Below are 26,913 nucleotides of genomic sequence, written 5' to 3'. Positions count from 1 at the left end.
GATGATAATCAATATTTTCTTATTTTTTATACTTGCTGTTCAATCCCTCTTTCCTTTCTCTTTTTCTTTTACTCCATTCTTTTTTTATTTAATTCTTTTTTTACTTAATTATTTAATTGATTTATTTTATTCAAATTATTGCTTAATATGTTTTCACATAGGTATATCCTTCTTTTTAACTTTAAATTATTTTTTTGGCTTTATTGTATTTATAATATTGTATTATATATATATATTTCAATATTGGTAAATTTTACATTTTTTGTTCACATAATTGATATCCGTTTTCTTTATCTCTTTCTAAAAATCAAAGTTAATTATTATATCTTTCAAGTATATTTTCTAAACAATAATCATTTTTTCTCTTTCAAAAATTTGAATTATATAAAAGTAGAAATTATATTAATAAATGATGAGCGCAAAATACATCTTTGTTGGTATTGCGAAGATTAAAAATTAATTATTCTTTTATTAATTATGCCATATTACAACTTGTATATATTTGCATATTGAAGAAAATTACTCGCTACTTTAATATTTTAAGAGATCTATTTAAAGTATACTAAAATTGATAAAAAATTTGATTGTAGAAATTTAAGTTTTTTGTATTTTTGAGTTTGATTGAATTTTTGTATAGTCATAGTTTAAAATTTTTTAACACGGCTTTTGCGTGATTTCACATTACTCAACTTTTAAAGTTTTTATTTCAGTCATTTCGTACAATTAATAATGACAGCAGTGTTACATTTGTTATTAGTTTGTGGGAGTTGACAAATTTAATTTTTAATATTTTTATTAAAAATTATTAAAATTCGAACCAAATTTCGTATGATATTGTATTGCAATTACATCGATTATATCATGTTGCGTTGTTCCTGAGCAAGTATAGCAATTGCCATTTTTAGAAATAAGTATCTTATTAATTAAACACAAAAAATTATCAATAATTATTTATTTTTTTGAACAACAACAAGTTCTTTCTATTTATGAAATATATATTGCACATAAATTTATACAGACCTTTGTAATATCGTGATTATTTAACAATTAAACATTTTCTTTGTCTTTGTGATATAGATATTTCAGAGAAAATATTATGAGACAAAGGAGTAAATCTTGGTTAATAAGAATTTTTTTCAGAATCATAGGTTTTTTGACGACTAAGATATTTCAACATTACTACATCAATTAATTAACGCAATTATGTTTACCTTTGCAAACAGTGACTTTATTCGTATATATATATATAATATATATCTTTTCAGCATGCTGTTTCAATTGCTGTTCTAATTAAACTTACTTTCTAATTTTTTCTTGTCGTAATTTAGTAACAAAATCTTTCACATTTATTTTTACATTACACGCAGCATACACTTAAATACTTCAATGACTAGGTGACGATCAGCTAATTAGTTTTTTTTTTAAATCTAAGTATGTATTATTGTAAATATACATGTATATCACTGACACATCGATGGACGATCAATATATATTCACTGATTAATATGCTTTCTATGTATCGTTTTTATTATACCTAATGCATCTATGTGAACAGAGTTACTTTTAGGAATGAATATAAAGAATTAAAAAATCAAAGTACGAAAACTGGCAAATATATATACATATATATATATATATATATATATATATATATATACATATATATATATATATATATATATATATATATATATATATTTATTAGTAATTTATATATGCGCAAGGATATGTATCTATAAAGTGAAATATATTGATTAATCTTTGTGCGAAAATATGAAATGATGGAATCCTGTAGTTTTAGTCATGCCTGTGATTAATACATGCAAATCTAATTAATCATGATAATGATTATATAATCGTATATAAGTTAATATAAAGAACGACAATGATTATCCTGTAACTTCTTCAATTTTCCTTATGCGATAGATCATTGAAAATTTTATGCATACGTAGAGAATGTAAATGTCTCTTATATAGTAATAAAATGATATTTTATACGAATGATAAACCAGAAAAAGTTAACTTGGCTTAATTTTTCTTTGTGGCACCTGTTTAACATATTTTTTTTCAGCATATTTTAATATACGTGGTTATTTAATCTAATTTTATTATAAAATTAGAGAATGTTGGAATGGAAATATAAGACAAATTTTCTTTTCTGCCATTTTATTTATATATATAATCAATAGCATATTTTGACGATGCGATTTTGTGGATTATATCATATTTTACGTTTCATATTCATCACATTTTTTAAAAATATAAATGTTAGAAAAGAAAAATAAACAAAGTGCACAAGGAAAAGACACAAAGTTGCTTTGTGAAAATAAATATAAGTCTATATTTTCAATATAAATTCAAACAATATTTTATTAATAATTATTTGTTAATGTATACAGATTTATATAACATAATTATGATTTTGTATCGATTTTTTATATAAAGAACATGATTTTTTTTATTATAACAAAGTTTATCAGTTTGTATTTTATATATATGTTTATATTCTGCGAACATTATAATTTTTCAAATTGTGCAATTTCCTCTATTTTTAGAATTGTATCGAGAAAAGTGATTGAGCCTACTATTTGCTTCCTGTTTACTTCGCATTCGGAATATCGATCTTACAATATTCGCAGTGGCAAATATATACGGTTAATTATAGCAGAAATTCTAGATTCCCAAAAGGCTCCGTATCAAAATACGATCCTACGGACGTCATAAGACTATATGATATCTTGGTTCTTATTGCAGGTCCCATGGTTCCCCACGATTGACAGTGTATAATGAGAATTTCTATTCGTATTTTATTTTTTATTCTGTCCCTCGGAGCAAACGCGTAAAGATATATTTTTACTTAAAGATCATATATATATTAGCGAATATTCTAATTACGTAGAGAAATAGTTATTCCACAAATTTTTATATTTTTAAATTGACTAATTAAATTTTATCCAATATTGGGATAATATCGGAAAAAACTCTTATCGTTATTAATATTTTTATACGCAGGGCAACTTAACTTATTGTTAGAATAGATATTGTATATAAAAGTTTATTAACCAGCTTAATAAATGCTATAATAATAATGATAATGATGCCATTCTTAAGAAATTTATATATATATATATATATATATATATATATATATATATTTATAGAATGTTTCCGAGATTTATTCAATAAAAGCATATTCTAACGAAAATAAGAAAAAAATGATGCATATATGATTTAGTTAAAAATAATTTACAAAATTATAAACAAATATTGAAACGAAACGTAAAATAGATAAATATAATATAAAAGTATTTATAGTTAAACTTTATATAATATTTTTTTCTTATTTTATTTTATGGAATATGCAATAGACTGTCAGAGAGAAAATTTTTTTTCTAAATTTTCTTTAAAAATCTTTCTCTTGCTATAAAATTTGTTATAACTATGATCATATTATATTATATCTCAATATTAATTTGATGTTATCCGTGATTACTATTTTCAATTTACTACACATATTTAAATCATAATATAAATAATTTAAAAAATTAATCTGCAAATGAACAATTAAAAACGATTAGTTCTATAATTGAATGCAATTTTATAAATACTGGTAAAGTTATTCTTATTATTACTTAATTTTATAGAAACAACAAACTTAATCTCAATGAAGCTTAAGAAAGAACGGTGCTATTTTAAAAATGTCAAGTATACACTTCAACAATTAAACAACAATTGAAAACAATTAAAAACAATTGATGTTATAATTGAATGCAATTTTATAAATACTGGTAAAGTTATTTTTATCATTACTTAATTTTATAGAACAACAAACTTAATCTCAATAAAGCTTAAGAAAGAATAGTGCTATTTTAAAAATATCAAATATACATTTCCTACTCAGAAAATTTCCTTCTCACAAAAGACAGATTTTAATTTGTGCAATATCTAAAATTATATATTTTTCTTACATAATTATAGTTATAAATAATTAATTTTTTTAATAATATTTATAATTGTTTAATATTAAAAAGGATGCAATCAAATTATGCACATTTATAATCGTATTTAAACTTCATTGAAAATTTTATAATTAGGATATTATAGACCTAAGATTTTATTTGAGAAACTTTATTAAAACTTTATGATGAAAACTTCATTCAACTTGAATTTATATGTATATGTTTTCAAAATTCTCGATTTCTATAACAATATAAGTGTGTATCGTACAATTTTTGCTACCATTACATACAATCAATGACAAATATTTTTAATTCTTTTTTACAAATTTTTACAACGCTTTGTATATTTATTGACAATAAAAACGCGTAGGAAGTAGCAGAGACTTTTTAACAAAAATTACGTCACTACTTTGGATGCGGAGCAACATACTTTTTTTTCGACATGCAATAAACGCGAATATTAATCGTGTTGCAGTTCTGAAACATCTTCGTCTTTTTTTTCCTTCTGAAATAGCCCGTTTCACCCTCCTCCGGAGGATTTGTGCGTGTCCCATCATCGATGAGGAGAAAAAAAACAGAAAGGCACAACTACGTGTACGTCGTATGTGGGTGCGCTATGGCGAGGAGAACGCTAGAGGGTGGAACGCCTGCGCCGGTTGAAATGCACCCTATATAAGAGGCAACACGTTCTGAAGCGATACTCACATTTGGAAGCTTGCGTCGCGAGGGACAGGTTGATCAACTTCCGAGAAGATGGGACTCATTAGAAACTACCTCGTAAGCCTATTTCTCTACATCTCCATCATCAACGAGATTCGTCAACCTGCGGTGAGTTTTATTTCTCCCTTTACGTATTCCTCTTCTTGGGATGATATACGAATTACCTTTATAATCCTCATTAATATTATAACAGAATATAATCGTATAGATTTGAAATCTATAAGCAATTTTATTGAAATTTTAAATGTACTTCATAGGAAATATAATTAAGATTCGGTAGTTTTTTATATGAATATAAAAATAAATTTTATTGGAATGAAATTTGATATATCCGGTATATTCGATATCTGGATTCTCTCAATTTTTGTTTAGTTACGTTTTGATAGAATACATTTTTTTTTTATTATAAATTTTTTATAATTTATCAAGTCAACACATATGTTACATTATTTAAAAAATTTATAATTAAATTCAAATTCAAATAAACATGATCTATTTAATCTATTATATTCGACATTTAAATTTAAATTAATTTTAGATAAAGCAAGATTTACTTTAAAAATATTTGACAAATATTTTTTGATATAACTTTTTTTTAAAACTTGCATAAAGTTCTATAATTGATAATATCCATTATAAAATGATTTCAAATATATTTTTAATTATTTCTTTTTTTCTCTCTTTAACATTTTAAATATTTTAAAACAATCAATAAAAGATACTTTTTATATATTACATTTTATTCTATGTTTAATTTTAATTACAAATCAATTTTGAAACAACATCGTATCTGATACATTAGTTTTTTTTCCAATTAAATCGAAAAGTATAGTTTAGATAATTTAGACCATGTGCAATTTATCCTTTATATTGCTGTATTTCGTTTGACGTTTAACCGAATTTGATGAAATGGTCTAGCGATGACTTTGAGCGAGTAATGTGTTACAACGTGCTTGTAGAGATAAGGAATGTTTGGCAGGCATTTTGAGCATGCTCTTCCAAAATCGCAATCTCGCGTCGCTTTATTGCGGTTTATATCCGTGCTGGGAGAAATTCCGTAACAATTAGTTACGTCTTCGTCCAAAGTTCATATATAAGTGAAAATAGGAGTGTGAAATAATGGAGATATTTTTGAGACAATAAAAAATCACTTTTTTGGAAAAAATATTGCAAAAATTATTTTTAAAATATATATGTATATATAATTAATAATTAATATGTAAAATATATATTTTCCAACATATTTTCAAAAATATACAGACATGTACATTTGAATAATTTTAATAAAAAGTTTTTAATATATAATTTATATTATATATGTTTGTGCGATTTTTTTTTAACGCATATAAACTCATTTATCAGTAAATTTTATGGAATATTGGTATTTTTTCTATAAAGATCCGAAACCCCTGTTCGAGGATGAAAAGTTTTTTTAACGTGTTGGGGTATTATATTATATGTGCTTACCTGACTGGAATGCGGATAAAATTTCTTACTTTTTATCTCATATTATATATTATATGAGGGTTATAGAGAGGCTATTAGGATTATATATATATATATATATATACATATATATATATATATATATATATATATATATATATATATATAAATTTACTTTGAAATGTATACGAATGGTAAAGAAAACTTAATGTGTTGCATATGTGAAATAGCTGCGTTGTTAAAAACACGTGATTATAATATATACATACATATACATACATATACATATATATATATATATATATATATATATATATATATTATATATAATGTATATATAATATACATATGTATGTATATGTATGTATATATTATAATCACGTGTTTTTAACAACGTAGCTATTTTACATATCCAACATATTAAGTTTTCTTTACCATTTGTATACATTTCAAAGTAAATTTATATTTTGATTGTGTGCATTTTTTAAACGCAACTTAGTGATATACTTGTTAGCTTCTGCATTCAAAATTTCAGAAGTTTTACATAGTAAAATAAACGTATCACCGATTGCAAATGATAGTTGAAAGGAAAATGCACGCAAAACGCCCACGCCCATTTCTCGTTTCGTATTCGAAGTATCGGGTAAATCGTAGATTCAAATTTTAGATAACGCCGAATTCTCGACGATTTCTGGAATCGGTAGCGTTAAGATTATTCGCGAGAAATGATTTGCGGGGGGAAAAACATGTTCTTACTCGAATATAGAAAATTCAAGGATTTATTCTCAAGCCAGCTCTGCCGTTGACGCTTTTAAAGAGCTTTACAAGTCCTTTATAAAGGGAATCGGTTGATCGAACGGATTACAGCTTGCCAATATGCCAGCGGTAACAGGCGTATATGTCGCAGATAATTAAAATTCTAAAAATTAACGAATCCATTCGATTTGCATTAAAGCGAATCTCGGGCATGCGATTCTTTGTAATTGGTTTCAAAGCACCCGAAGCATTTCGAAAACATACCCTTTATAAAGAGCTTTTATATATGTCTAAATATATTACATTCAGTTACAGTAGCTTTGAAACCACTTGTTTTTCTAAATGTATATCTGAGGAATAAAATTTTGAATTTTAAGAAATTATACAAATATAAAAAAATCTATTCTATCATAGAAAATTTGTAAAAATATAATTCGATAGAAAGTAATTTCTATTGAGTTTATTATTACAAAACTTTTTTATATAATGTTAAATATATTAAAATTATACGCAGCATATAAATAACTTTGCATCGTGGATTTCATGACTTTATCTCATTAGATAAAACATCGATAAATCTTTCTAGATTAGTTCTTCGATTCTTTGTTGGCTCGTATTCTAATTACAGCAGATTATACACCATCAAACACCGCCTAGTCGAACAGTTTTTTATGTATGAAGAGAGATAGTACTTTTATAATTCTTTTTCGATATATATCACTTTTATGCTCCGATCTGTTCGCGTAACCGATGAAAAATCAAGAATCTTGAATGAAAAAATTAACAGTGTTTTTGATCAAATGAGTCAAAAAAGATTTTAATTTTTAACAATAAATAATTTAAATGTTTGCTGCAAAATTAATTTTAATTTTAGTGAAAAAAAAAAGAATCATATATTTATTTAAGGAATTTAAGATATAAATATAATCAACAATATTTTTGGCTATTTTACATTAATTATTTATATAAATTATTGTCACACGCAAAATTTTTTATGCATTTTATATTTCGTAGTAGTTCATATATTTCGTAGTACACGGAATTCTAAGAGTTAATAATCTTGAAGTACATATAGTGTAAATAAATTATTTCGCTATTATACATATATAATTACTTGTAACAGATGGTTCACTTGTAACAGATCGCTGTTTCACCAAGCAGAACAGTGTAAGACCAAGTTAGACTATTGAATCAATCTAGTATGACCAAATTTCAAAGTTTCTTAATTTTATACTGTAAATTTGTATAGGATGTAATCCTGACGGTTCACTGAGATTCTGCATATTTCATAAACCTCTTTCACCAAACAATTTCTTTTCATTTTATTTTAGAAAACAAGAGCTTAATTCTCTTTTTACTTTCTTTGTAAATATATTTTTTATCATAGTTTTTTTCTGTATCTTTTAGGAATTTACACTTTATTTCAGCATTCATTTAATATCAAAGTAAAGTATAATATATATTTTTTATTTAAAAAAATATCAATGTGATATATTCGTTTTATACATGTAATATTATATATATTGTCAAGATATATTGCGTGTTTAATTATAAATATTTTTAAAATATGCGAAGAGAAAGCAAGAGAAAAATATAAAAATATAATTCTACATTTAATTGTGATGTTTTAAAAGTTATATGTCAATATGAAATTAAATTGGCGTCATTAAATAAAAAAATAGATATATTTTTCGAGAAAATATTTGACCAAACTGCCAAGCACTGATCGTAAAAAAGCAATTTTATTCCGAAGAACGTAAAAAGACGTTTTAAAAGCATTTTTTACAGGACTCTCTAACCGTACTGATCAATAGACATAACGCTATGAAAATAAAAAGAGGTTAAAAAGTTAAGAAGGTCCTTAAGGTTTGCATCGAATGTAAAGATGTAGAGAATCAAACCTGTTGCCTTCTTTACTCATGATCATTGGAAGAATGGGAAACGGTCTTTAAAGATTCGTTGCACAAAGCGCGTTTTATTGATCTACCAAGAGGCGCTATGCTACTCAAAGAAACTATTTCTCTATAAGTATACTGTCGACATGGAATTTAATTAATTCCCTTAGAATGACTATGCTCCTCGCGGCACTTAAAATTGCATCGATTTATTGCAAATGCGAGATAATATCGAGATAATGATATATCGCGTGTAGATTTAATTTTTTGATACAAATTATCGTAACACACACACACACACACATAATATATATCTACACTTTATTTTATAATAAACCTTCTACTTCTTTATATACTATACCTAAAATACAAAATAATACACTGTATGATGTATATTTAAAATTACATCATGATTTATTTAAAAAATGTGTAGTTTATTAGAATTAATTGGTATAAAGTGATAAAACCGTGACATTTCGTCAGAAATCGACTGAATATGTCGACAAGTAAACTTATGAGAGATATTACAAAATTTCTCGCTCTTTCTCTCTATCTGGTAAGCAGACTGCGGCAAAACATGTATGATATAGCCGCGCACATTGTGGTGGTTTAAATAGCAGTGGGCGTTCTTAATCGACGAAAACAAAAGGCCAGCGTAGTGTTATAGGCACTATAGAAATTGGTCTAAGTGAAGGTGTCCCGTACATATGCGCGGATGCATTTGTGTGTAAATTACATTGTGAGGAGACGGTACGATTTTCTTGAAAAGGCTCTTTTGTGAAGACGCGAATTATTACTGACGATAACTCTTGCCTTGTACGGAAAGAATTTGTCGCGCACAATCCAATTTTAAAAATGAATATTAGCTGCATGCAGGAAAAAATGTAAGTCAAAAGAGAAAAATATTAATATTATATTAACATCATAAACTCTATATAAACTCTACAAAGGCATTTATTACATAGTACATCAAATATGTTAAAATTACACAAGCTATATGTCTTAGTTTTTTATTATTTTTTTTTTTTGACTAAAATTCTCAATTGCAAGTTAAAATCGATATCATTGTTTCTCTAGTACTCCTTGGTAGTGCTTCTCCATTACGATGATGTTAATCAAAGATCATGCGGACTTAATCTCGGTCTATTCGTCTCTCTTAGGGCAAAACACTCGCTTTATCTCGCATATATCGCCATAATGAAGTCATTTACATTGAAGTTGTAGGATAGAAATCTCGAAAGCTTTTCGATTTATTTCGTTATCTTTGCGCGGAGAATTGTAGAGATAATATTCTCCTTATTCTACTATATCCAATTGAAGTAGTTGAAAACGAATATGGTCATACCAAGCCATACTTAGTTATTATCATTTTAAAAGTTTGCATAATATTTCTTGAGAGTATAGTTTAGAAAGTATAATATCTTTCGAGATAAAGTACTTTTAAGTTTATTATTGTATCCAACTTTAATTCATCCATAATCATAAAATAAATATTATTCCAGTCAAGAACATATACAACGTATTTTCAGAAAATAAATTATTTAATATTTTTAGCGAATTATTTAAAATATACTTTACATATATCTCATCTCTAAAAAAAATAAAATAAATTATTTAATATACATATTTATATAAAAAATTAGAGAACTGAACACTTAATTCTGAACACTTTATTCTCTGAAAATTACGCATTTGTTTGATGTCTTGAATATTTATAAATAAAGATCTAAAATATCGAGAAGAGTCCGCATATTTGTACAACGTGTCTGATCATTTTATCGTCTATTGATTTAGCCATAATCAGTGCGAAGGTCTTCTTTATAGCATCTGCGAGTCTATATCTTGAATCAGTAATTTCCCTTTTACTCGGCATAAGGAAAGCAGAGCACGATTGCATGCAAATCAAATGCAGATTGCTCTCGTCGCACCTTTTTTTTACATTTATTAAAAACTCGGTATTTTTCGTGCTCTGATCTGTCCGTGTATTTTTCTGTACTGTATAGACAGTTGTTTAAATATTTTTTTTATAAATATGCTTTCTAAGAGAAAGTCGATAGATATAGACAATATAATAGGGTAGAAACATCGGACGCTACGCGAATAATTATTGCGTGTATCCTGATAATTCTAAAGATTAATTAGAAAGTTTGATTTGCGCGAATTGTACATGAAACATAAATCACATCATACATAATGTCACTTGTTATCAACTACGCACCTGTGTTCTGCGTTACTACGGTGCATTTGATTTATTAACGTCGTCCGCAGCACACTCGCATAACGAATGATGAACTATTGATAAAAGATATAAACACTCTTTCTGGAATACGTGTATTTAATTGAATCATTTTAGGAGCACAGTTTGCATGCGAGCAAGCAACGATTCATATTTTTGCGATTGCATCGACAATAATAATCGTCGCTCGATTTCTTCGATTAGGTTGATGAGATTTTCAAATTACGAATTTTAAATCAATTTTACATTATATATCGAAAATTCACACAGTATTTTAAATTATTTGTACATTTATAAATTATTTATAGATTTATCATTGTCTTATGAATAATTAAAATATAAATTATTTATAGATTTATCATTGTCTTATGAATAATTAAAATATAAATTATTTATAGATTTATCATTGTCTTATGAATGATTAAAATATAAATTATTTATAGATTTATCGTTGTCTTATGAATGATTAAAATATAGAGGATGCCTTTCATGTTGGTGATACAAATCTGATCACGCAGTGATTTTACATGATGCTAAAACTTTAGATGGATGAATAAATTTGCTAAGTAAATAAGAAATGGTTCGGGTGAGTAAAGGAGGCCTGTGCGATGATTAAGCTTATAAATACTTAGGGGTTTGATGATCATATTGCGTATCATGTTCCGTGCTTTTATGAAATCGTGATAATCTTTCGTTAATATTGTAAAGAAATGCAAGTTTTAAAGAATAATGCTGTTCGTCTTTTATACGAGCAGATGTTTTTCATTTCATGTTGCTTTTATCCACGTTTCGCGAAAATCCCAGGCAATGTGACATAATTTTTTTGATCCGCGATGTGCCGCGGGCATGTTTGAGCTGCAGCTACGTCAACTATTTCAATTTTTCTTATTTACAATTTGTTTGTTAAACTTAGGAATCGATTAATGCATTGTTAATTTTGATTAATTAAATAAAGATTAACGGCAAAGATTAATGGTAAAAATGATTATTCTATGTGGGATATTTTTAGGAACGCGTCACAAATTGTTTGTAATTTTAATGAATTTTATAATTCAATCCAAACAGATACATCGCTAGGTAATTTATAAATCTTAGGCCATGCATCATTATGCATACTCTTTAATTAGTTTGGAGCTTGCGCCGTCTCGTAGCGTTAAAAGGGAGCTTATCTGTGACGCGTATGAACGAATGAAGCTCGAATGGCACATATAAATGAATGGTCCGTAACTTTGTAAGCTGAAAGAGCTTTTAAATGACAGCTAATTAATTCTTGAATCAAAAATACCCAAAATAGAATTAAGTTGGCAATTTTGATAATTATTATTTCTGCTTCGTGCAATTTTCATTTTTCCTGTCATTTTATTTTCACTAATTTACAGAAGATATAAAAATGTCTCGTATTTTATTTCAAAGTTTCATTAATTTTACTCAGTACATTTTATAATATTTGTAAAAGGAGACAATTCCTTTTCCCTCGAGCGATACTAATGGTTACAGCAGTCTTTGGAAAAGAACGAATCATGGTCATCGATATATCAATCGTGTGGTATTATAAAGTATAAAAGGACTGAGATTCCCTTTCTTCCGACTACTCATTTAAACGCAAAAATTGTGGATAAAGACTACATAAATTTATTATGTTATCGTCCTAGTGGCGATAACATAATTTAGGTGACCCAGGTCGTTATCGCTCTTCTTTCGTTAACCTTTCCCGATTGCGACTAATATGCCTTGGGTGATCTGTCATCGGGAGCGCCCTTTGCCATATAATGTCTATTATTTCCAAGAAGTTGATGCCTACGTGCCACTCGTTAATCACTTTTATTCGCAGAAAACGAGACAGCTCCGAACTGGATAAACGTGGGCGTCATTAATACAACGAAAAGATCTCTTTCATAATCGATTACGTCACGCGTGACATATATATCGCGGAGTATTCTTTGACTGAAAGCTCGGTAAATTTCAGCGATTTCATTACATGGAATAAATTGCTATACTGGTTTATAGAAGAGACCCTTTACCATTGAATGAGAGCGAAATAAAATCCAAAGTACAATTTCGGAAATACAATTAAAAAAAAATAAATTGTTATTGCAGCATTCAATAGAGTTCAACAAGTAGTACAGATAAATTGTATTATCAGACTAACGAACCGATAGAGATAGATGCGCAAGTCGCGACTTGCGATAAAGGAAACCTAATGTTATGCAAATCCAAATGTGAGTTTCGATAATGCGATTATCCCAACTAACTGGAATCAGTATATGAGAATTAATTTAGTAGCTAACCATATATATATCATATACATATATCAATGCGAGTGTTATAAAGGAGTTCCAAGCACGTTACATTAATTTCCAGACATTAGCGACTTAAGCTGTCTAACAAGCAGTCGTAATCCAACTTAAATATCAAAGTTATTACATATATATATATAATATATTCTCTTGCATATTTTCTTAAACGCTTTAGAAACAGTTTCTGAATGTAAGTTTATATTGCGTCACAAAGTGATGGTTCACTCAAGTGAAACAAACTTGTTTGAAGCAATTCTACGAAATTTTTGTTGTAACAACTCTGAAAATATTAGATAATGAAATTAAAAAGTGAAGATACGTAGCATCGAGAACGTTCCCTTTTAAATTAACTGCATTCCTATGAATATTGATTTATCGTGAAATTAAAATTTTATAAATAGTATAATAATAAATAAGATATATACTTTTAGAGGAAAAAAATTATACATATATAATAAATATATTTCTGAAATGTTAAACATTTTAAATTCTCTGCAGAGGATTCTGATTTCACTAAAATAAAAAAAATATATGTCTAACAAAACAAATAGATCGATAAAATATTGATTGAAATTTATAACGAAGAAAAAGTACATTTGACTTTCATTTGACAAAAGCGAAAGAAGAATTTTACTTCCTCTTTAAATGCAATATGCAATGTGAGTGCGAATGCATGTAACATTGATCAACAACAGAGAGAGAACTTTTCGAGAGCCCTAGCGTGCTTGTCAAGTACCCAAAAGTCTGCTCGGATTTGCGCTTATCAACTTTTGTATTACAATCTGCAGATTCTGTCTCTCTTATACAAACATATGAAGTTTCAGTTTGTCAAGGGCAACATAAATATTTATTTGAAATCTCGTGTAGATGACGTTTTTGATTGAAAATATAAGTTAACTTCTGATGAGACCTTTAACATATGTACATATAATCGTATAAAAAAATATAAAGAAAATATATAAAAGCGTTTTCTAAGCCTGTGATGAACTGTATCTGTAACGTAATATATGTTAGATGTGGCATCGACGGATCGGAAAACGCTTTGTCACTCGCTATTGCATTACGTTCAAATGTGCTCTGCCCGTGTATCTGCGATTCTTTCGCGAAAAAGTTTTGTCCTGTTTACGAAAATTGCTACGATCTGCTTTTAGTTTTATCAAAAATATCTTTTTAAAGAATTTTTTAATATTTTTTTAATAAGAGCATACAAATTAATTACGATATATTTGTAGTATTTTAAAGATATATATAATTATGTTCTTATTTATAACTGATTTGTATAGTTAATGTTTTAATTATTTATAACACACACAAATATGTTTTAATATTTTTATTTTTATATTGCAAGCAATATATACTTTAAATATTAAGAAATTTTGTATTGATTTTTTATAACGTTTATAGACTCTTTTCTATGTTTAATAGATAATAAAAATTTTTAATCATAATTATCTATCGCGGTAACATTGTATACAAATCGATAATATTTCGCGTGTGATAGAAATAAATAAAGAGATTTTATTAACTGGGATTAAGTAAATCCACATGTTCCACTGAAGAAAATAGCTTTCAGAACGTACAAGTTATCCGACACGAATATCCTTGATATCTCTCTGCGGAATTCATGGCGCAGTCGCACTAAATTTTCTAGACGTTTACTTTGTCAATAAACTATCTTAAATGTGAAAATACTGATAGAAAAGATAAAACAGAAAAAAAGTAATGAAAGTGTCTGTTTGAGTGGCAACGTACGACGAGATGAGCAATTGAATATTTTTACTACCGACAGAATTTCGTACATATAAGACAGCAAGAATTTACATTGCTTCACTCCTGTCACGAACAGTCCTTTCAATCTGTCAAAGTGTTTGAATATTGCACACGACAGAAGATGTGAGAGTTGTCTATCTCTTAAAGTTAAAATTAGCCAGCAATATGTGCATTTTGATGTAAATATACATTAAAAAGATATTTTGATAAAAATCTGTATCAAGAAATTGTATCGCTTAGAAAGATCGATAAATCGAGTTTTTTGCAGCAATACAATAAAATCTTTTTTAAGGAAATGGTTTTATTCGTATAAAGAAATTTTAATTATCTTACATACTGCTTAATCAATTATTTCAAATTAGTTAATGAATTTTTACACTATTCCACTTATATTAATAATTTTCTAGATAAATAAAAAATTTATGGAAAGAAAGAAATAAACACTAAATCAATTGTAAATGATAAATTTTTATTTTAATTTATTATATATACGTATATTTTTCTTCTTTTTAAAAATTATATTTAAAAATCGAAAAATGTATGGTATGTTTGATTCAAACTGGTGTGCAAACAATAAAATAAAATAAAGTCTACATATTACAGAAACTTTGTAAAACTAACTGTTTCTTTAATATAATTAAAATTATTATCACTTTGCATACAAATATAGATACGCAGATAATATACATTTACACGTGATACATTTACAAGAACGCAAATCGAATTTTGTGTTGACTTTCTACCGGAAAAGTTAATACTTGGTATTCGGTATGACGCAAATTTTCCTTACAGGATAAGCCGTGGTGTAGGAATTCAATTTAGTTTCACTAGTCGAGGATCACGCAAGTTAACGTTACATCGAAGAGACGGAAGGGTTTAATGAAACATGGTCGCGATTACCGGTAACATTTTCCAGCGTGCGAAAATTATCCAGTGACCTTTCGCGTGGAGTGATAATTCCTAAAAGTGATCTTATAATTAAATATTTACTTCATTAATATTACAAGGTTGAATTCTCATGGTGGCTTGTTACGCGAATTCATTCACAAGCGCTTTGTAGAAATAACATCATTAGTCTTTGCTTTTATATAATAATATAGAAAATTTAATTACTGTTAAACGGATATAAATTTTGGTTTATTATTGCAGAAATGTAATTGTACAACAATTGATTTAATATTAATGAAAAAACATGAATGGATGTTGGACAATGAATGTAATTAAATTATTTTAGCTACGCAGCCAATGTTCCTGCAAAATGTGCTCGTATGTTTCCCCTATGCAAATGGGTGTGCATTCCCCACATGCAGATCTAGAATTGTACAGTATAAAACGCAGCAGATGCTGCGTAACTTTCAATATATACACGCGAGTTAGAAATAAAATACAATCTGTTTGTTATTTTTTTCTCACTCTTTCTCTCTCTTTCTCTCTCTCTCTCTCTCTCTCTCTCTCTCTTCAGTTATACGAAAAAATTGTCAGTATTACGAAAAATTTATTTTGTTATCTATAATGAACTCTTCTTTATAAATATAGAATTTCTTTCGAATATTTTTCTACCTCTGGCATATTTTCTTATATGGATTTTTCCAATAATTGAGATATTGATCTTTTATTTATATGATATATACTCCAAACTTATTACTCATTTTATTTCAAACTATAAAAATATTTGAAATATTCTGACAAATTTTATTTTAACATTTAAAGTTTTTGATGTTTTTAAAAAATTTATTTTGTCAAATAATTTAATAATAAAATTAAATCTCTTGTGAAGATAAGAAAAAATCTAATTTCGACGTAGCGTAGAAAAATTAATTCAACTTTTACAGATGTCAAAGTTATTTATTTAAATTTAACATCTGCATGTTGCATTGCAAAACGCGCAAAATAACAAACAGATTTCATTTTGCAACGTGAACTACAGGTGTCACATGGTATTCTGACCACGGATGTGTGTTATAATTGTAGCTATCATATCCAGAGCTTGACGTCACGCGCTTCGCCGAAATTGGACTTGAAACGTCACTAATATACCATTGTAATAATAATAATAACATTGATAACAATAGTGCAATATATTTCACTAAAGATGAATTGTCTATGTTTGTTTCTTACGTATATCAACGTCAATTGATTTTGACAATTTTATCAATTCTATCATGTAAAATATATATTTGATTTTATATTATTACATTTTTCTTCTTATAACATTTTTTTAGAAAATATCAGATTTTAATGAGAAAAAGCACGTCCAAGTACACAGTGCAACATTTCGTATTCCGAGAATTACTAAACGCCTACAAGCCAGCATGTAGACGCAGTTAATGCCAACGACATCTGACCGAAATTTGCTACCCATTTCAGAGTTTGTGCAAGGCTATAATGTTGCCAAAACTCATTGAGTCAGTATTACCAGAACTAACATAAGCTGTAGGTGTGAAATAAATCAATATTAAATCAAAACTTATGTAATATATCTGCAGCATCATACAATATCGAATACGATTAGTACGATAATTATAAGATAAATCATTATAATTATACATATAATTTTTTATTTTTTTCACACATCTAAATTTTCCATAAAAAATACCAATATATGAAAACTATTATTCTCAAATTCTGTTTGCTATAAAATATATGAATTAAACAGAATGCGGTACAAATTTTTATTGTCGTTTCTCTTTCACAAAGCCTACATAAATGTTTTATAACTTTTGATATACATGTCACGAAATTCCGATGACAGATATTAAACGTTACGCATTTTTAGTTATCATGCAAACTGCGATACTCCCTCCATTTCCATGTTCAATTTGCTCCGCATATTCCGCGTAAACTACAGTGTAATATATCCTCAATCACATAAATGGCATGTCGTGGTTGCAGAGAGATTTAATTTATCCCTGACATCGGGACGATTATTTAATTACAGCGCAGTTGGCCGGTATTTCGCATATTATGTATCTCTAGATTAATTGCCGCAGTCTCGTATCTCGTCAAATTTTCATAAATCCTCGTAGACACGAATCATATTGTCGTCGATCTCGCACTGCTGGCACATCACGTTCCTCTGAAAAATTAATGTCAAAACGTGACGGTTGCCTTGCCATGAAACGCGCACGTGACTTGGATTCATGACAATCGATTAAAATGGAGTTAACGGATTGTATAAATACTGAGTTACCTTGAACATTGTGAAATAATGGAGTAAAAATGAAGTAGAATACTGGAAACATCGAGTGCACGTCGTATCGGTATTTCATTCTCATAATAAATTCCATCCACGAGCTCTTTATCGCAGATTGATTTTACAAATTTGGCTCGTAAATTATTTCATCAATTTGACAATTGTTTTTAGAGCAGTTTGCTTTAATTTTATTTTATTTTATTGAACGCCAGTTTTTTTCGCATTTTTATACATACAATTTTCAGTATTAAAGTGTGATAAAAATAGATTAACATTTACGTGTATAATATAATTAAATATAATATAACTATTACGTATATGATATAATTATATTTTTAATTTTTAACAATGTTATAATAAAATGTTTTAAATAAGAAAATTGCAATTGTTAAAATTTAACGATTTGTGAAGTTAAAAGGTATATGAAGATAATATTCATATGTGAACATAAATACAAGAATGATAACGTATTGTCGATAAAACAACAAATAAGCTGGAAATCTATCTCTCTCGAAATATCAAGCAAAAAAATAAAGAGGCATCGATTTTCGTTTTATTGTATTTTTTGGTCGGTCGAACGTTCATGGTTCCGACACTGGAGGTAAAGTATATTTATGAGATATTTTCCGGAACACACTCATGCGTGATATTAGGCGCAGACTTTGTCGTTATTGTATATATATATACATCACTTAATAAAATTGTATGATAAAAATTGACAACTCGAGAAAATCGAAGATCAATGTTCTAATATATCTTTATCAGACACATTTTCGCACATTTCACATATTATTCCTATTATATTGATTTGTTGTAATAATTTTATAGATAAACAATAAACAATTGTTAAACGCGTAATAATATATGATTATGTAACATTATAATATACTTAATATATGATTAATAATAATTTTAAATATATGACGAATAATGATATTATTTAATGAAAACAGATTAAAGAATATGAATATAAAAATTTGCAATTTTCCATGCAAAAAATAATGTTTGCATTTTATTAAATAATTGAGGAGTGATACAATTAAATCGTGACCATTCTCTATTTCTTCGTTTTGCTCCACCAGGTGACGTGTCAAGATGAAGAAGGCAGCCAATGCATACCAAAGAAGACCTTCATGGCACTGTTGCGCTTACCGGAAGTCAGCTCGAATCTGGCAGCCTATTCGAGAACGGCGAGGATTATTCAGGAAACGAAGAATCATAACGACATGGCTCATTTGAAAGCTTTCAGTTCAGAAGAAAACGAGGACGCCGAAATCTGCATACCCACTGGTGTTTACCTGGAGCTTTTTAGGAACCCGGCATTGCGAGCTCATCTTAGTGTTATAGCGCGTACTCACAAGTTGCCCGAATTTCCCGGACGTCTTCTGGACGAGGAAATTAATTCGAGGGACCTAATTCCCGAATCGGAAAAACGCAGTCTCGCTACTTTGGCCAAGAACGATGATTTACCGATCACTCTACAGGAACGCGAAGACGAGAGCGATGACGAAGAAAAAAGGAGCGCATCTCCTAGGTTTGTGCTTTTTGCAGATTTTTATCATTTTCTTATTTAAATGCGTTTAATTTTTTTAGAGGTACAAGAGTAATTTAAATCTCTACACGTAAACCAAATTTATGCATTAATTTAAAAATAAAAAAATTAGTAAATATATTTTATAATAGTTTTGATAATTAAAATTACAAATAAGGATACACCATTTTATAATGACATAATAATATATAAATAAAGTTATTGTTGTTCCATTAATTCAATTACCTGAAAATTAATAGATTTATCGAATTAAGCGATAACATGGACGGAATGATGCGTGAGTTGGTGGACGAGGAGAACCGTCAACGGGCGTCCGAGATCTACGATTATCTGTCCGAGCTGGATCCGGAGGTGGTCGAGTACCCGCTTGACAAACGTAACATCGGTTCTCTGGCGCGTGACTTTGCGTTGCCTACGGGCAGACGTCACATCGCCTCGGTGGCTCGCGATCACGGTCTACCGGGCGGCAAGAGGAACATCGGTGCCCTGGCTCGACAGAGCATGTTACCGTTGAACGGCAAGAGGAACGTCGCCTTGCTGGCGAGATATTACATGCTGCCGCAAAACGGCAAGAGGAACGTCGCGGCTCTGGCCAGGGACTCCTCTCTGCCTAACGGCAAACGATATCTCGGTTCGTTGGCGCGAAGCGGCGGCTATATTCCTGTCCGCCAGGACGACGAGGAGGACAAGCGCAGCATCGCCTCGTTGGCGAGAAACGCCGGCTGGCCGGGTATCGTGAAACGAGGACGCATGGCACCGGGAAGGATAATCGTGCGAGTGCTCAATCGTCACGGGAGATCGTTGAGCGACGATCACGAGGCGCACAGCGAGCCCCTGGACCTTCAGCAACTCATCAGGCAAGGACATAACCAGGACAAAGAGAACGAATGGCAGACTACTCCTTTCAGCGTCTCGGAGGATCTGGACGAAGGCAAGGCGAAGAATAGGTCGAACAGGAGGATGGACGCCACGTCGCAGACGAGGCACAAGAGACAGATCGACTTCTCCGATGAATATCCGCTGCCCGTCATGCAGAACACCAATATACTCGATTATGAGGATATGATGGAAGCGCTCGAGCACTATCCGAACACGGAGAAGAGGTTCTTGGGTGAGCAAAATCGTTCTGATCACTTGGAACATTTATTTCAAAATATTTTTTTTTTGTTTTTCAAAGTATTATAATCATATTTAGTTTATAAATGAATTTTTAACGTGAGCGAAAAATATTATCTAACATCCATCTCGAGTGGTATCGCTGATTTATTGCGCACAGAAGTATTTTTTTTTTTTTTGCGAAGATAAAGTTTCCATATTAGTTTAATTACAGAATCGCAAGTAAGTGGTAAGTTTAATGTCTCTTTTCATATTCACACATGTATCGAATATGAGATTTCCAAAATTGTACGACAGCGTAGGAAAAAGTGCGCTACATCGCTCGAATCAACTCCGTGTTGTCAATCATAACGCACACTCTGTCGCGAACAGGTTCCGGGTCGGAGTTGCCGGCCGATTCGGGCTATCCTGAAGTATTGCAACTGAGTAAGAGACATATCGGGGCCCTCGCACGCCTCGGCTGGCTTCCGTCGTTCCGTGCACCACGATTTTCTCGATCACCGCGATATCTGGTCGAAAGGTCAGGCCGTTAGGCAGCCGCCTCTTCGTGTCTTCCGCCGTGTCCTCTTCTTCCTACCTCGATGTGATGTCAACCGTATTTTGTCGTACCTGTAACCAAGTAGAGCCCTACCTACTACAGACTGAGAAAATATGTCATATCTATATGTGTGTCAGCACCAACAGATTTATCAGCCACGTCACATCACGTTACGCCAAAGATAATCCACCAAATACCAACCAACCACCTACCACAATCACTACGTACAAAAAAAAAACGTTCTCCAATGTCTTCTTCTACTATCATCCCGGAATCATTACGGTAGCTAGGTGTATACTGTTTCGATGTAGTGTCTCGCTGTTAGAGACTAGCAGCTCGATGTTATTAGATCGTTAGATCGCTGGTAGATCGATGTTAGACGATTAGACGACATAGAATCGATGTATAGTTTGTTACGTTGGCTCAGTGTTTATTTTTTCAAGATTTTAGTTTCTAGATTGTTTTATATTGTGAATGGATCTCAATGTTAATGAAATAATATTTTTAATGAAATGCGAAAAAAATTCCAATACAAAGAATATGATTTATTTGGAAAGAGATATCCTATTTTTATATTTACAATTCCCGCAGAGAGTGACGTTGAGAACCATTAATGCCATTTTCATTGAATTTCTCTAACTATAATATTGCATAAAAATACAGTGTTATAAATATACCAGAATTATGTGTTTACATTTTATTTTATTTTTATTTTATTTTAAAGATCCGTGACAATACATAAGTTTTCAGAGAAATAATAATTTCTGTAATCAATATACAGGATTAGTTATAAGTACACGGCATCGATATTAAATACTCAATATATTTCTGTGTTGTCAGAGTCGGTCTGGCAAAAGAATCATTAAGCTAGGTCGATCGGAAAAATTTAATCAGATAATTGTTTTAATTAAAAGAAACGTAAATTTTTACAATACATTAATTATTTATACTTGCTATACTCTAATTAAGTTTCTTTATATTTTTTTATAGAAACAAAATTCAAGCTACTGTGCAATATAATTATGCATAATAACTGGTGTGCATGATCTCTTCTATCTTTATAAATTCTATTGTGTTTTTCTTTAGATAAATGTTAGCATTGCGATCTATTAATTATAGTTATATGTTTAGATTCAATTGAACGGATCCAATTTATGGTGTTAGACGTATAGTAGTGTTCTTTCTTTGTGATATAAACGAAAACGCAAATAATGAATTTCAGGGAGAATCCCGCAGATGGGTCCTCGCCCAACTACACCCCCGACGCGTCGACTCGGTCGCTAAAACCGATATTCACCCCGAAAACTCGCTACTTGCAGTCCCTGCACGGAGATTGTCGACACGGCTTCAAGAAGTTCTTGCTGTTACCGGATATGGATAACTTCCTACGGACGAATTCTCGCATCGCGCCCCACTCCATGTAAAATCTTTGTTTCGCTGCTCATCCAAGGCAGCACCGTACGAATATTGAATATATCAGACTCACTTGTGTTACTACCGTGAAATTATAAAAGAAAAGACGAGGGGAAAGTAACACGAAGACTAAACCAGTGTATATTCCGAGAGTCTGACGTTCTTCCTTACTAACTATTAATCATCCCTTGTCAACAGTAGATACGCGAATATTTCTATCACTATCAGATGATAATCCGTTGTCAGTTATATATATATATATAAAATTTACAAGAAAATTTTATCGAAAACATTAAATAAATTTAAAATTAAAAACAGATTGCATAATAAAAGTAAGGAAGTCCGTTGTGTAATTAAGCGACAATCTATAAATTTGGAGAAAATTAATTTTGTCGCAGAATCCGTCGATGGACAATAAGCTTACTGCTCGCCGACAATAATCTTACAATAATCCTAATGTAACGCCTTAAATGTGCCATTTGTATCAAACAGATTTAAACTATTATCCAGAAAGCTTATCATGTATTTAAAAGAGATTACAATTTACAGTTATAAATTTTAGATCTTTGTTATATTTGACTTTGTTATTAGAGACTATTACAAAATTTCTGCAAGTACATTTCTTAATATTTATATCTTCATACTTCTCTCAATGTCGACGTGTAACAAATGTATTGCTGTGACTTTTATCATTCGTATCTTTTTAAACAAGATGAGAAATGTCTTTACGATCGCCGATCAACTGATCTGCAACAATAATTAATCAGCTTATGATTTGACAATATTTGACAATAATTTGACAATAATTTTTTATCATTAATAATATTTGATTCAGCAGTGTCAAGTCATTTTCGAAATGATTCAACGAAAAATACAATACTTTGGTCTCGTGGCTTCTCGTCGCGATAATACGAATGGAGGAAGACAGGATAAAGGATGTGGCCACAATTTGGTCAGTACTACTTCGTAATAAATCATCGTGAGATCGAAATATTAAACGAATGCAGCCCCGAGAAACTGTATGTCACTTTGACGATTATTACTTAGCCCAGATTTGCCGATAAATCATCACGAGATCGAAATATTTTATTTGCTCCAACGCTTCTCTGGCGACCGTGTTAAGCCATAGGATCGTAAAAAAAAGGATTAAGATTCGCAATTCAGAGATTATTACCAGGCGTAAAAGCATAAATCGTAATCGAGCGAAATATTCCAGAAATGGTTGTTTGAAAACAGAATGATATAAATTCGCAATTGTGAAATATGCGATACGATTATGACACATTAGTTAATCGAAAAAATTATCGTTATTTTTCAGATATTTCTCATCCTGTTGGATTAATATTTCTACGACTCATGATGTGTGATTTTAGGTACTTGTGTTAAGAATCAGAAAAGCAATGGATATATTCTTTAATTTTATTATTTGGTTAAATAAGAATTATAATTTTTTGAAATAATGCACAATTATTTAGAACAAAATTTTAATTCTTTATAGGAAAAATAAAATAATCTTTGAAACTCTTCTTTCATATAATTTTCGAATTTATCTGAAAAAGGTTTTCTCTCTCTCTCTCTCTTTATATAAAAAATATAAAATATATTAATTATAGATTTCTGTATTACCTTTGATCTTTTAAGAAGCACTTCTCAGAATATAAAATTTATAACACTTTTAAAAGAAATGCAGATTTAGTTATAATACGATACATATATGTTTCACTTTACCTTTCTCAAATACTACTGTAATCTAGATATTCTTTTTAGATATAGTGAGGCAAAGACGAGATGGCAAATATTGCGATCGCAAAAACAGATTAAAAAGAATGCATTTACGAAAAAAGATAAAAAAATTTTTAAGAAATATAAATTAAAATGTAGAGCACCCGTTTTGTGGGTACTTCCATCTTTCCCTCGTCATCGAACATTATTTTTTTCGTTGTCGAAATTCTATGATTATAATGAAAACTTGAATTGTTTGCACACACGTAAGATTGACGAAGCCAGGAAATAATCTCCGTGAGTGTAGTAACATGTACGGTGTAAATGCTAGATTAGTGCTCAGAGCTTTAGTCCAAGCTCGATAGTGATAACGCGAATTCGGTTTCATCTTACAATTAGTATCCCCTCATTGTATCTCGTTTAAATATCGTTAGAGACGTCATTGTGTAACATGTATGTGGTATTACAGTTGAAATACGCTCGATGTCGCGGTATCATCGATCTATCATTGCTGTGGATGACATATAAGTCTATTGACTCTCTTTAACTTTACGATTTAAAGTACTATGTATTTGTCTAGACAATAATGGATAACCAAAGTGACAATAAAACGATAATAATATTAAAGTAATAAATTCGAATTTTCTCCCGCAAACACGTTTGTCTTGTTTTTTTTCTTTATTACGAAATAATATATATAATTATAAATACTTTTTATTTAATACCTTAAAATCTTGATTTTTAAATTATTAATTACAATTATTAATTATTATTATTTTTGTATTTTACAATAAATTATCTCACAGATGTATTATTTATTTTATAATCTGAGATACGGCATTTAAATACTTTTGCAGACGACATAATATTGGTAACACTGTATCATCCGTTTGTCTATCATTAAGATACGATATATAACTAGACTCATCGGTAGTTTCATTGACTTTATCATTGATGTTTGACGTTTCGTTGCTATTATTACTACATATCGTAGTTAAATCAGATAGAAAACGAAATAATTGTGGCATATTAAATCCTGAATCCTGTGGTTTGTTGCCAGATTCTTTGGAATTTTCAGGACTAGTGGTCGATATTAATGACCTGGTACTTGAACTCTTGCCTTCGCAATTAAAGACTAGAATCTAAAAAATGCGCGATTATATATGTAGATTATATGTATATGTAAACAAATGTTTTGAAATACGTAGTTGCAAAATTATTATTTCTTTTTGCATAAATTTTTCTTTAATTAAATTCGATTCAAAGTTTTTGAATCTAATTGTAAATATATTACGTTTGATGAAAAAATTAAGTAACAAGAAAATTAAACTAAGTAAATTAAATAACAAAATTTATTTTATTCAATAGTAAAGAATATATAAAAAGACATAATTTTATTATATATTACATTATTATATTTTTCCAAAGTAAAAATATATATTAATCGAAATGTATCAATTATTTATTTACTTATATAAATATGTGCATAAAAAATACTGGCTAAACATTTTTAAATATTCTAATATATTATTGATAAAATCACATTAAAAATACTTACCAAAAAAATTGGTAATAATATATATTGACGTCTATCCATTTTGATGTAAAGTCACTGAAGTTTGAGAAACGCACTTGGCTGTTTCCTTGCTTTATATCTTTGCCGTTTTTTAAAAATTCTACTGACACATGTGCAGAGATAAACATGTGATATGGTTAAAAATATTTGTAAATAAATAAAGCTATAAACTAGCAATAAAGTCATTTGATAAATCGCATTCGGAGAATTTTCTACGTATTCATATCATTTAGAAACTTATGATCGCAGTTTGTTAAATTTTTATCAAAATTAATAAAAATATAAATCTCAATGTTTAAACAATATCTTTGTACCATTTTGACAAAAAATTATTATATTATTATATTATAAGTTATAATAGAAGGATAAAGAAAAATTAATATACACAACATTTTGACATATCAGGAATAATCTATTTAAATGTTATTACAATTATTGATTAATTTTTTGACAGTTTAAATATGTATATTGCAATGTTATAATTTAGGAGATCTCTAATAATAATCAAATGCATGTCTAGTCATAATATCACCGCGAGATATCAAAGTCTATCTTATGTAAAGAATCATAAAACTTATTATATTTTGCGATAAACTTTCATGACTCTTTAACATCAATAAGTCTTAATGACTTATATCTAATTAGTTTGATATGCGTATTAATTCTTTCACGAGTTAAACTCAAATTAGTTATCATACATATGATTTTTCATAAAATTCAATAG

At 29.1% G+C, this 26,913-nt stretch overlaps 1 protein-coding gene and 1 long non-coding RNA gene across 6 annotated transcripts; one reads left to right on the top strand and one right to left on the bottom strand.

The window, feature by feature from the left end:
• Nucleotides 1-4,667: 4,667 nt before the first annotated feature.
• Nplp1 (Neuropeptide-like precursor 1) lies at nt 4,668-25,240 on the top strand. 5 transcript variants are annotated; one of them, XM_029317266.2, is made up of 5 exons: nt 4,668-4,787; nt 19,355-19,806; nt 20,079-20,935; nt 21,313-21,460; nt 22,701-25,240. In XM_029317266.2, exons 1-5 carry the CDS (start codon nt 4,713-4,715, stop codon nt 22,900-22,902), a joined length of 1,734 nt encoding a protein of 577 aa, XP_029173099.1. In that variant the 5' UTR covers nt 4,668-4,712; the 3' UTR covers nt 22,903-25,240. The 5 variants fall into 5 exon arrangements, with proteins under 5 accessions (XP_029173099.1, XP_029173098.1, XP_085343103.1 ...); XM_029317265.2 differs by having other exon boundaries at nt 20,064-20,935; XM_085486977.1 differs by lacking the exon at nt 21,313-21,460 and having other exon boundaries at nt 22,701-22,833.
• Nucleotides 24,660-26,256, bottom strand: LOC114942017 (uncharacterized). The gene is made up of 2 exons (XR_014925699.1): nt 26,172-26,256; nt 24,660-25,755 (listed from the first exon to the last, which is right to left on the bottom strand). It is a non-coding gene; the product is annotated as an uncharacterized LOC114942017 (long non-coding RNA).
• Nucleotides 26,257-26,913: the final 657 nt, after the last annotated feature.

The sequence above is a fragment of the Nylanderia fulva genome, unplaced genomic scaffold (genome assembly GCF_048542155.1).
Source record: "Nylanderia fulva isolate GAGA-0341 unplaced genomic scaffold, ASM4854215v1 Scaffold5, whole genome shotgun sequence".
NCBI classification, from domain to species: Eukaryota; Metazoa; Arthropoda; class Insecta; order Hymenoptera; family Formicidae; genus Nylanderia; species Nylanderia fulva.
Note: the sequence above shows the minus strand (reverse complement) of the source record. Positions and strands in the feature narration are given on the sequence as shown.

Bases quoted from the DNA above. Each gene is read 5' to 3' on its own strand.
- Nplp1 (XM_029317265.2), top strand. From the start codon at position 4,713: ATGGGACTCATTAGAAACTACCTCGTAAGCCTATTTCTCTACATCTCC. The intron at 4,788-19,354 runs GTGAGTTTTATT...TTGCTCCACCAG, and splicing joins ACGAGATTCGTCAACCTGCG to GTGACGTGTCAAGATGAAGA. The intron at 20,936-21,312 runs GTGAGCAAAATC...TGTCGCGAACAG, and splicing joins CACGGAGAAGAGGTTCTTGG to GTTCCGGGTCGGAGTTGCCG.